The 12,548-nt window shown below is 42.2% G+C and overlaps 1 protein-coding gene across 5 annotated transcripts in view; it reads left to right on the top strand.

The window, feature by feature from the left end:
- Positions 1-12,548, top strand: part of MEIS1 (Meis homeobox 1) — a 129,960-nt gene that overhangs the window by 25,636 nt on the left and 91,776 nt on the right. For all 5 annotated transcript variants that reach the window (XM_045828058.1, XM_045828057.1, XM_045828061.1 and 2 more), the window contains one exon: positions 2,800-2,911. In XM_045828058.1, coding sequence (XP_045684014.1) covers positions 2,800-2,911 — 112 coding nt within the window. The remainder of the gene's footprint in view (positions 1-2,799; positions 2,912-12,548) is intronic.

Genomic DNA, 12,548 nt, shown 5'->3' with positions numbered 1-12,548 from the left:
TTTGGGGGGAGTTCTTTCTGATTAGAGCTGTCTTACATATTTATACTCAAAGAATTCATGAGCTATTTCTGGTCCTGAGACTTTAATCATGCTTAATGAACTGAACTAAACATGATTCTCGTTCTGTTTTGGTAACCTTGTGGATTCTCCTAATGCTCAGCTTCATATGACGACACCATTCTTGAAATGCTAATATCCAAAATGCTAATTCAAGAGAGGACCACAAAAGTTAGATTTCATTTCAGAGAAAGTGTATTTAGTATTCACAGGCCTTCCCAGAAAGAGCAAGGCTGTGAGAAGAATGACATTAGGTGGAAAATATTGGCTCCTACCTTTGGTGAACACACAAATTTAAACATATAGGTTGCACAAAATTTGGATAAACTGAGGTGGAATCCAACATTTCTTGCATGAATGCCTGTATAATGTGGCGATAGCTGTGAGAAAAGAGGAGCCCGGCATCTAAGACCCAACACAATGGAAATGCAGTGAATCGGAATGCCTCACAGATCATAGCGGAATCAGAATTTCCAGCAAGGAAAATCTTTTCATGGTGAATTAAGTGGTGGATGAAGAAAAATGGCGATGAAAAAAGGTAGGCACAGATCACAAACACTGGGCTCAGGGCTCACTGCTGAAGATTTAAGAACCTTAGCTAAAGCTATGCAGAATAGAATGTGGAAAATTGAATTTACTAAACAATTAAGCATTGAATTAATCTACATCCTGCACAGTAGAAAAGTGGGGGAGGGAGCAGAGCAGAGCTGAATAAATCAGCGGAGCTCATTAAAAGATAGCGAATATATCAGGTCTGTTGTAGCATAAAGGACAGTTTTCTGTATGGCTTGGAGTAATTCTTTGGTTCTAAGTCACCTTTCTAGAGTCCTAGTCTTAATCAGATTAACAAACGTGCTTCTGATGAGGTTAGTCTGTTGCTCTGTGGTTTAGCTTGTTATCACTAGCTTTTCTATTAATTACAAGTCAGATCACCAGTCAACAATAGTAGTGAGGGACAACATAAATAAAATGAGAGTGCCCAGGAGATGTCACTCGCAGGATCTTGTGCATCCTGAAACTCCCACGGGTTCCTGCAGCCTCCCACATGCCTTGCTGGTCTTTTGTTCAATTACAGTTAATGCAATAGTTTGCCATTTTCTCCTTCTAATTATATTTTCAAGTGGGATTTGTAGCACATAGAAAAACATCCTTTTACATGTCGAGGCACCGGGGTTTTGTGCCTGGCATTGTCTGTCCCCTGGGTGCTGTACCGTTCTTTCTGCAGAGCTCTGAATAAACAAGTCCCCCTTTTAGAGCTGCAGTTGTGCAAACTGAAAATTTATGCATTAACTGTTTGCATTCTGAGCATGTGTTCCAGATTACGTCTTACAGCATTCTTCTGGTATGCTGCAGAATGCACGTTTGTCAAAAGCACTTCTTTCACAGTTCACATATCCTTCCATCATAGAATGGGCAGATCAATTAGCACCGTTTTTGAGAATAAACATAATGGACGAGTCCAACGTACAAGTGGCACATCTTCCTGTGACTTTATTTAATTTCCAGGTGGTGTTAATCTTCTGGCCAAGAGTGTAGGATAGGTTGAAGACAAGCATCCTTTTCAGGAATACTCAGTCTTTTCCTTTGATTCTTATAGAGCATGCCTCTTAGGTGGGATCTTTACTTTTCTCTCCCTGGCTGTCTGAAACATTTTGATCTCTTCATCCCTTCTTATCTTCTCTGTGATACGAAAAATGCTTTTCAAGAAATAGGCAAAGAGCACTTTGCTTTTGCTAGGCATATTAAAAATGTTGGGAAGGCTGATAAACTTCACTACTTGCGACACATTCGTGACCCATTGATGTTCTGTGACTGCAGCGATGTAGACATATTTTACATACAAGATCATCCTGCTTTCCCACTAATCATCTGGAAAACAAATAGCACTTCCTTTAGGACAAAGCCAAGAACCAGCCTTCTATTTTGCATCATTCCTACTGTGCGGGTGACCAGTGACTCATAGGGCTGTTTTTGAAAGCTAGCACTAAAAGCTAATTAAACTCTTTTCTGGTGATAAAGGGAGATTTGGGAGAAGTGTCACCATGATTGTTTTCCCCAAGAATTTAATTTACAGCCAATTTTTTCTATCTGAATGTTACTTTCAAATGCACCCAGTGATAAGAAGCAACATCTGTTTTCCGTTCAATAGTACATGAAGGCTCGGCATGGGGCTGAGTGTACACAGTCCATGTGAATCTATTGTTATTCTCATTTCTTTTTTGTCCCCGTGCCTGGTCCATTTGCCATGTACCATCCGGCAAACAGCTGACACATACTAGCTATTATGGACCCCAGCCTAATTGCAAGGCCATGTTTGTCTTCTAGGGTGAAGCAGAGGGTGCTATAAACCACCGTGTTAGAGCCCACCACTCTTTTTTTGCATTTTCAGAGTAGCAGGCTGTTGTGCCAGAGGGTTGGTTGATGTTAAAAATAGCCAGAATCAAGTGGCAGCATTTTTTTCCCTTCTTTGATTGGAATGTTTTTGTTTTCCTTGGTCATAAAGCATGCAATTATTTACAGAATAACTATTTGTACATATTATTTCAGCTTAGCAGCAGAAATTGGCAAATTCTGAGTGTGCCAGCATAGTAGCTCTGAGCTGGCACCATCTGTGAGGGGGTTGGGAGAGGTGGCATGGTCGTCCACGCTGGCCTTCTACTGTTCCGTCGTCCTGTGGTGGCAGCCTGCCGAGCCAGGGTTAACAGGCCACCCTATTTGGATTTCTGATTTGTGTCCCCACAGCCCTCTTGGAATCGAGATCACGATGACACGGCATCCACCCGTTCAGGAGGAACCCCGGGCCCTTCCAGCGGTGGCCACACATCGCACAGTGGGGACAACAGCAGTGAGCAAGGTAGGGGAGGTGTTCTCATTGTTCTTTTTTGCCATTTGTTTCACTCGTAAGGCTTGAAAAAATCAGAATTGTTTAGTTAGTGACTATTTATAGTTTTTCCTAGCACATAAATCCCATAAAACAGGAGAATCAGCTCATCTCACTCGATCCCCCCTATCCTTTTCTTCTTCTCTGCCATTCCATCTGCCTAACTGCCAGTTACCTGGCCCCCTCCATAAAATGGGTCGGTGAACTGACTGAGGGCAATTAGAGAACTAGAAGTTGGAATGTGCCCGACCAGTATGCTACTAATGCCATGCTACACGAATAGGAACTCATATTATTTGCCCTTGGAGGCTTTTGAAGAGCTCATGAAGAAACACCCACTAGGATTCCAAGTTAACAATGTCTTAAGATACTTAGAAGGCAGTGGACCTTTCAGAAACCCAGGTTGGGTGTCCCTCTTCACTGGACAGGAGCCATTTTTCTGAATTTGCTAATCTGAATTTCTTAAGTGCTGGACTTCATTGCAAGGGCAGACTGAAGGGAATCAGGAAGAAATGGAAAGAAACCAGGTCAATTTGATTTGCATTGTTCTTTGACTACCCATGCCCGTGTGTGTATGTGGGTGTCCATGGATGTACACATTGGACCACAACTGGCAGGAAGTAAAGTTTAAGCATGAAGTTAATCTTCAACAGAAGGGTGAATGAGTATCCAGGTGTCTCCCACTGCTTTCGATGAGGTGGACGGCAGTGGCTTTTGTGTTCAGTTAATGTGACCCACATGTAAAAGAGTGTTCCCTAGCTGAACAGAAAAAGACAGCTTTATTGAAGCCGAGTTGGAGCCCACAGTAGGCACATACTTCACACTCTGGTTTGATGATCATGTTGCACCGAAATGCTGTGAAATAGCAAAAGAATTTTGTTTTCAAGCTTAAGGGGTCTCTACCAATTGGAATTGTAGTCTACAGTATATTTAACATGATTAATTGGAAAACAAAAACAGGAAAGTTAAATTTTTGAGACCCATGAGTGCTGCTTGGACTGGGGTTCACTTCTATACCTGAAGCATTGGAGACATTGTATTGCTCCAAGTGAAGTTGCTGACTTCATCACGACTACAAGTCTAGTAAAGCTGGAGCCTGGAATAGTAGTACACTGGTTCAGGCCTGCGACAGAAAGAGGCCACCTCTGCCCTCTAACTTTTACTGGAAAATGGTATGCAGCATAAACCCGCGGGGCCCTTGTTCTCTCAGGTGTGTGCACGCGCATGTTGTGGCGTCGCTGCTCACGGTGCTGTAGTTAAGGTGATGTCAGCACTTTCTGTGAAAAACCCTGCTTTCAGAACCCATCTTACACCATGAGTTTTCAAAAAGGTGTAAATGGAACCTCTGTTCTATTTCCTGTACTCCAAAATTGCTACATGGGGTCACAGTCCAGTGCTTTGTTTGTTGCTTTTTCTCTTTCATTTCTGGCTTTTTTGAAAAATGCGCCATCCACCAGCAGGCAGGCAGTAGAGCTGCGGCTCTTTGAAGGCTTGTGAACAGCTACCATGGACTTCAATTAATGTTATATTACGTTTTCTTAACTGTAACCCAATAAAAGGATTTTTGGAGGGCAAATGCCTCACCCCAATTCTTCCCCTCTGACTTGTCATAACAAGGAATTAGGAATTTGTATGTTTCTTCTTCCTTCAACGAGTGCTCTCCAAAGGCCAATTTGATCATGAGTTTGATTGTAACCAAGAACCATGGATCCTTGACATTACTAGAGTTTGCCACTCACATTGTTTCTCTTTATATTTTTCATAAAAGACCATCACTTAGTTTTTAAAAACCACTTTTACGTAAATTGTCTCATTGGATGGATTTCAGCTGATGAGACAGGTCTAGCCCCAGCTGACAGGTGAGGGACAAAAGGTTAGGGCTGAGTTGAAGGATTGGTTGAGGTCCCAGTATGGCATCCGACCTAAACTTTCAGTTTCCTGATGGTTCATACAAGATTCTTGTCTTCCTGCCTTCCTTCCTCGTCTCTCCACCAAAAAAACTGAAGTCAGTTACTTCCACTGTGGGCGGGTACGAACTCTCCGTTCTGATTTCGCCTTCCTCTCCTTGCGTAGCTAGATAACACAGGCGTCGGGAGCCCCACCTTTAGTCTTCCCTGTGGGTCGTCTTTGGCAGCGTGATTTATTCCTTGCTGAATGCAGACTGACACCTAGAAGTGTTGCTGCAACAACTTACACACATTTCCATGCCAACTGTGACCCTGCTGAATCTGTTCTTCATCCCCGAGACCTGTGGAGCCGGGCCTTGTGCGGCCTGCGGATTAACTGTGCGCAGCGGCTTTTCCACGTTTCCCCTGCCTGCCTTTTCTGGCAAGCCTGGATGTGTAAGCCGTGCCAGCATTTGGCCCGTAGTGCATGTCCTAAACAGTTATTTACACAGTTTGAGTCCATTTTAGTCAACTGGGTAAATAACAGCCCTCTTCAAAAGATTTATAAATCCATAAATATGTCTTTATACATACCCAATAGACAGAAATAACTCAATCTGTCAAGAACTTCTCCAAAGAGGTGCTTCCCCCACAGACAGGAGTAATACATATTTTAAAACTTTCTCTACTGTATTATTTGTGCTGCGTTTCTTTTTTCCTCATTTCTTTTCAATTTTCACCACTTCATTATGGCACCTGTGGTCCAAAAAAAAGGAATCCCCTAGGCTTTGTTTCTCTGTTAAATAACCTTATCTGCTGCACAGTGTGGGCATAAAACAGCCTATATGTCTCAACAGAGTCCTGTTCTTCTGGACTTTCAAAGTAAAGAAATAAAGTAAGTCATCCAGGCGAGTCGCAGTGTTTGACAGACTTCAACACACAGCAACAATTTCTAGTTAGTGTTTCAGCAATTTGGGGGGTTTCAAATGCCTGATAATTTGCCAAAGAAGCGGCTGTTGTGACTGATGGAGTAGTTTTAATACAATTTTTACCTAAGCATAAAAAAATGCCATATTGAATCTTGGGTGTTTTTAAGAGAGCATACATTAGCTAGGTAATTAAGAAAATCCAAAGTATATTATTTTTCTTCAGGGATTTAATGTTTATTCATGATTTGCATAAAAAATCTTTCCCCCAACTCAAATTATTTATCACGAAGCTCTTCCTCAGGACACCTGATTCCATCTGATGTGAACGCTTGTGGCCCCGTGCAGGAGACTGGTTCTTTAGTGCGTGGAGCTCCTTCCAGTGGGCGTGGAGAGGGGAGGCACGTGGTGAGGGTGCTGCCGCAACACTGGTTTTGTCTACTCTCTAACGTCCTCAAAGCGCTGCCAGAGACGTGCGATGGAGGCCTTATTTTTCCCCTATCAATTATTTGCTATTTTCCCATTTTGGAGAAGAAAAAAGTACAGTTCACAAATACTGAAAGTGAGTAACTGTCAGAGTCAGCTCTGGGGGTGCATCGCTTGGCTTTCTCACTGCTTCAGGGTGGGGTGTTTTCAGGACCTCTAAGGAGGGTCTCATAAGCCAAGGTAGACATCAGCAGATACACGACTCTGTGTGTTATTTGTCCTACTGTGCGTGGCTGCCTGATGGCCATCATCAGAGCCTGCTCTGGGAAACGTGTGGTTGTGGGGAGGAGAACACCAAGCAAATCTGGTGCCTCCTCGTCTTCCTTCCCTGGGGGCAGTCATTCTACAGCTCACAGGCAGCTTTACTTATGGCTGACCACATTTAGAGTTCAGGCACTTTACCCTTTTTGGTTCCAAGTCAAGACAATGAATACATCATAGCTATAAAATAATAAAAGGACACACTCAGGGCTGACAGCTAGTGTATTTCCATCTCTCTTGATTAAGGAGATCTCAGAGGCTTACAGAGGTTAGGAGACTTGTCCAAAGCCACATTCCGATGGGTGGTAGAGTTAGGACTTGAACCCTCACAGTCTGACCCCAGAACCCAAGCCCCTCACCATGGCATCTTATGTGGTAACGTGCTGTTGTGTGGCTAGGAATGGAAAAGCAGGTCCTTTGATGGACATTCTTTCTGTTATCAGTTGGGTGACTCCTCCCCCGGTGTCTGCACTGGTCATGGCGCTGTGCCCTGTAACAGTGACAAAGCTTCAAATAAGACAGGATCAGCATTAGCCTCAGGGGGGGTGTACTCTGCTGGCAAGGGAGAGTCTAGTTTTTGTGTGCACTTCAGTAGAGTGATGATTGAGATATTTGCAGAGGAGCATGATGATTGATATGATTAATTTGTATTATGTATTAAGAGCCTATCCCATTTCACTCATTCACAGATTTATTGAATTGAGAATGGTCGCAGAGAAAACAAGTAAGGGCATTTTTCTGGCAGAGCACTTTCCACTTAAAGCTCATCTCCTTTCGCTCTTTTGTGAAGATAAAGAAAAAGTGTGATTGCTACATTGAAATCTGATGTAAAACATTTCAACCCTAAAGGACTTGAATGGTCACTGTAACCTCAAAAACCCTCTAATGAACTTCTTTTGGGGGCAGGACTCAGATCAACAATTGTATTTTGCTCCCTCTTAAAAAAAGGCAAAAACAGCATGTTTCTTTAAAGAAGGACAATTGAAAAGCACTGCTACTTCTTTCTAATACTGTATCAATAGTTGCAGTGCCTCCCACTGCCCCATCCCCCTCCACACCAGCTTTTGTATGAGTTCAGGCAACCTATAGGCAGAAGGCAATTCCATTTGTTATTGAAGGGACTCTCAAGGCAGTTGTTTCAGACCTGTGAAGCTAGCTGGCTGAGCTGGGTGGGAGGGGGTGCAGAGACGGGAGAAAGGGAAGGGCCACGTTATGTTCCAGATGACTAAGCAACGATTTATATACCAGCTTGCCTTTTTACATGAAGAAGAAAAGTAATAACAGCCCAAACCCGGGCGTTTGAAACAGTCAGCTGTCTGATGAATAATGGGATATGTGGGAAGGAGCACTCTGATTGGATGTCTTAATGAGCACATTTCGCACAGAGTTTGGGCTGCAGTTCCCCTTGACCTTTGCCCTTTATTGACCAAACTGACACTTCATTTTTCACATACTTCCAATTATGGCTCGGCTTAAGTGTTGCCCTCCCTCCTTTATTTCTTTCCTATGGACAACTTGAGAGTGGTTGAGGCCACAGAAGATATTTTAATTTGAAAAACTACCTTAGCAACTCAGGTTTAGGATCTAATCTGTTATCTGCAGTTTTTCAGATGAAAAAATACAAAGTGAATGCTGCTTGTTTGGAAATGGGTTCTTTTCTTTTTTCTTTTTTTTTTTTTTAAAAACAACTGATTTTAAAAACAATTTTAGGATGACCTAAGAACCCTGACAATGAAGAAAAATGTTTAACAGTTTTTTTTCTTTACATTTTTCTGTTGGCCAGAGTGAGTTGAATGAGCTATTTTTGTGCACACAGACTTCTTAATTCTTGTACTTCTCAGGGAACTTCTTATGTTTCAGGGGCACCAGGATGCATCTATAGTGACGAGAAAGGAAAAGCGATATCTAACTGGGACCACAGGCCTCGGCCTGCGGACTGTGGCAGCCCGCATGTTGCCTTAGTCACACTCACTGCGGGGCTCTAAATGAGAGTGTGTCCTCTGCACGCCGGTGGCAGGCAGAGTAGGGAAATGATTTCCTGATGGGAAAAGTCAGGTGTGAAAAAGAAAGGGGAAATTATTAAACTCTGCAAGTGCCCGTTATCCAAAGGTCCATGTTAACTTACTTAGCAGCGTGTGGAATTAGACGGACAGGGCCCTGTTCTCCCAAGAACACCCCACCCTAGACCCACCTTTCCTCTCGTTGACTCATCAAATGTGAGTGGCTTTTTCTGTTCTCCGTTTGCTTGACTTTCAGCATCGTGAAAGCAGGTCATCTTAAAACAAAGAAAAACAACTCCATCATCTAAAAGTAGTAACTGCCTATTTCAGGGCATGAACTTGGCCATAAGTGTTTTCACAGAAAGTGCATTTTCTCACTGTTAGGCAATATCTCTAGTAAACTTGAGGTCATTATGTTTCATCTGAACTGAAAAATGCGTTTGAAATTATTTACTCCCAAATAGAGTTCCCTCTAACACAGAAGTATTTGTCTCCAAAGTGGATGAAGTGTTACCTACTTTATTATGGAGCCCTCTGGCACACTCATGGCATGTTTTTACTGTAATATGGTAATAAAAGAATATGTAAAAGGCAGACAAAGGTTCCATCTTTTTCTGTAAGGTGACCTCTGTTACCAAGTAACTGCTTTACTTATGAGCTTATTAAAAACTCAAAAAAATGAGCTTTTCATACTTCACAGGCATTGATGTGAAAATGAGCTGGCCTGTGAGTAGTTTTCTTGATCATTTTTAGAACAATTGATTAGCCAAAGAGCTACTGTCATTAGTTGACATTGACTGATAGCAATTTGTCCCAAGCTCTGAAGGTCAGCTAGACAGTCGGAGTTTGAGCATGCCTTTGATTGACCTTCCTGGTTCCGTCCTCACGTGATTGTGTTTGAATAGGTCTGGCCCTCGACTGGAAAAGACAGGGCATTAGTCAACAGGGTCATTTCTTATATTTTTCTGTTGATTGCTCTTTTTTTATTTATGTGTGAATTCATGGTCTGGATAGCTTATCACATTTTGTACTCTAATTTTTGAAACTTAACACAGTTCCATTTTCCCCTTGGTCTGCCATGTTATCATGTATGTGATAGACACTTTGCTACTGACAATTGCCACTGACACCTGTGCAGATACTGGGGTTTTGTTGCATGTGATGGGTTGGCATTTCGTTGGTGGTGTTGCTGTTGTAGTTGTTTCTTAAGAAATATCAACTCTAGTGTGACTGGTGGAACTTTTGAAATTATACACCAGTTCTCTGACTTTCCTGGAATTAATTACATTGGTGTCTCAAGAATCGTGGGATCGTTTTAAATTTAAAAAGGTATGCTAAAGCGTTGTATGAATTATGATGCTATGTCAATTCATCATTTAGCTCTGCAGTCAGGAGATATGGAAACTTTTTTTTAAAGGTATCTGCTTTTTGGTTTCACTCAGTCTGCATAAATTAGAGGAAGCTTCCCTGTCTGCACAGCATTAGCCTTTCAGCAAGAGCGGAATATATTTTCTGTTGCAGCGGACTCAGAAGTTACTGGTTCATAAGGCTCAGTTCTTCCTTTCTCAAATTGGAAGGTGTTTCCCCCCAAATGCATCCCATATAGAAGAATGTATTCTGCACTCATATTCATAGCATGCATTTTATTACTTTATATAAATAATAAAAATGGTGATCTGAGCTTTGGAAATCCAGATCTTAATGCGTAATTATTTAATTCACTTTCTGAGTAAGACCTTTCTTTTCTCTTACTCACACTTTCTTTTCTTCTTCCCATTCTGCATGGGGTTTTCAACTATAAGCAATAGCTTGTGTTTCAGGTCGGCCCTCCTAGGCATTCCAGGGCCGCCACACATAGCCTGGCACAGCTTGAACATGTGTTTCGGTTTCTACCCAAGAAAATAAACCAGGAGAGAATCCATTGTCTCAGGCGGTGGATCCTTCACACAGTGTCATTCTTGGCAAAGCTGAAGAGAGGAAGTTAATTTTAGGGAAGCACTCATTTACTATAACCCAAGGAGATAAAAAGAGCATAGAATTATAATTGCTTCTGCAGATGGGCCAAAATATTGTCATGAGTTGTATTTAAGTCGGGAGATGTAAATTTATACATTCTAGTCAAGTCATCAAAAATGTATTAAGCACTTATGTATGGCAGGTGCACTGTGTGAGGCTATAAAATGAGTAGGTTATAGTATTTGCCCTCAGGAATTTTGTGCATACCACCAAGAACATCAAGCATATGTAAGTAAAATATTCACTAACTACTGAATATTCTTAGGGAGCTGAGTGTATTTATTTTACAACATACCAATGACCCAGACACGGTGAACCCTGCAGTCAGGGGTGTTGACTGACAGGCCTGGTGAGAGGTATTTGGTCACCTGCAGAAGGGCACCTCTAACTTGGTCCTCCACCACAGAGGCTCAGCATCTATGGGGCCCTGTGAGACAAACCTTGACCTTCCACTGGGGAACCTGGTACCATCTTCCCACACAGCCATGTGGCCACCCGGGGCCTCTGCAGTCTGACCACTGGTGTCATCATTGCTTTCTCCATCATTAATCACCTTAATGTTTTAGGGGTGGGGGGTCCCTTTGGAAATGTGGCGAATTCAATTGATACCTCGTCAGAGTAATATTTTTATTAATGCTTAAAATAAAATATATAGGATGACCAGAGAAAGTGATTATATTGAAACCCAAGTATCAAAATACTTTTAAAAAATCAAATTTTTATATAGTGATATGAATACTTTGTTAAATATGCATTAAATGAAAAGTTCTAACAGTAATTCTATTGTCTACATTTTTGAAATCACGGTAAATGTAAATGACATTTTATGGTATTTGTGACAACTGTACTGTGATATATAAATATGATTTTCATTGGTGACAAAGTCATAGGTCCTGGTGATAGTTCTGTGGTTTGTTACCTGGATATGCACTTGAAAGAAATGCTAATTCCAATTAGAGGTTAGTGAGAAGAAAATGTAAATTTTTCCCTTGCAAGTATATGGGGTCTTTTGAATTCTAACCATGGACTCTGTGGGGAGAGGGGAGGGTCTACTTAGCCCAGGTTAAAAACTTCTAAACTTAAGTGTCATCTGCAGGAAGTATTCTGTGAACCTGCAGACTGGAGGAAGTGACCCTCTTCTGTGTTGTCATGGTATCCAGTGTCTTATCCTTTGTCACATATTGAAATGAGCCTTTCATTCATCAGCCTCCCCAGGACGCTCCTGGGAAGGTGCTAGTCTTCATCTTTAAATCTCCTGTGCCCAGCATAGTAACGGGCACATGGCCATTGATGGATAATTATTTATTAAAGAGGATCAGGAGCCCTCTCATGCTTTCAAACTGTGATTGTACTGTAGTCCCTCAGGACTGATGTCTTCTGGGTGCCAGATGGCTAATCTCACATGGCAGTCTCTGTCAAAATGTAAATAGATACTGAGGTCTCACCTGTCCAGACTCTGGAGATGCTTTTGAACAGGAGGACTCAAGGGAAGATTTAACGGGTGGCCCTTCTCAGAAGTTGGTGGTAGATGGGTTTAACATTGCACCTTAAATCATGCCACCCATATAACTCCCTGTTCCTCCTACTCCTACTCTTGGCTTCCGTCCTCTGGCCCTGAAGAGCTTTCCAGTAAAGAGTTGGTGAGGGCTGGTGGCGGCATTTAGTATCTTTTGAGGGATCTTAGGGTAAGGAGAAGAATGGATTCTGTGGCAGGAGTAGCTAAACTTCCTTGGGAGGGTGCCTTTATGTCCTATGCCCTTCCCAGCAGCAGACGTGATTCCATCCCCTGGGATGTGATATTTAGCTGTGCTCCTGAATCTGTCTCTCTCCCCTGTGAATGCTAGCACTAATTAAGGATAGTGGTAGAGGTTTTGGCTGTTGGCCTAGCAAAAAGTAACCCAAACAGTAAATTTATGCCAAGCATTTTCCTTAAAAAGGGGTAGGCGTTGTCTTCCTCTCATATTGATTGGTCCCAGAAGTGTAGTTGGTAAGTTGGGTTTTACTCAAGTGTCTGGCTTTTGGGATTAGTTCAGTC

Source organism: Phyllostomus hastatus, unplaced genomic scaffold (assembly GCF_019186645.2).
Source record: "Phyllostomus hastatus isolate PE091 unplaced genomic scaffold, TTU_PhHast_1.1 phas_scaffold_78, whole genome shotgun sequence".
In the NCBI taxonomy this organism is placed as follows: domain Eukaryota; kingdom Metazoa; phylum Chordata; class Mammalia; order Chiroptera; family Phyllostomidae; genus Phyllostomus; species Phyllostomus hastatus.
This window is presented reverse-complemented; position numbering and strand designations above follow the sequence as displayed.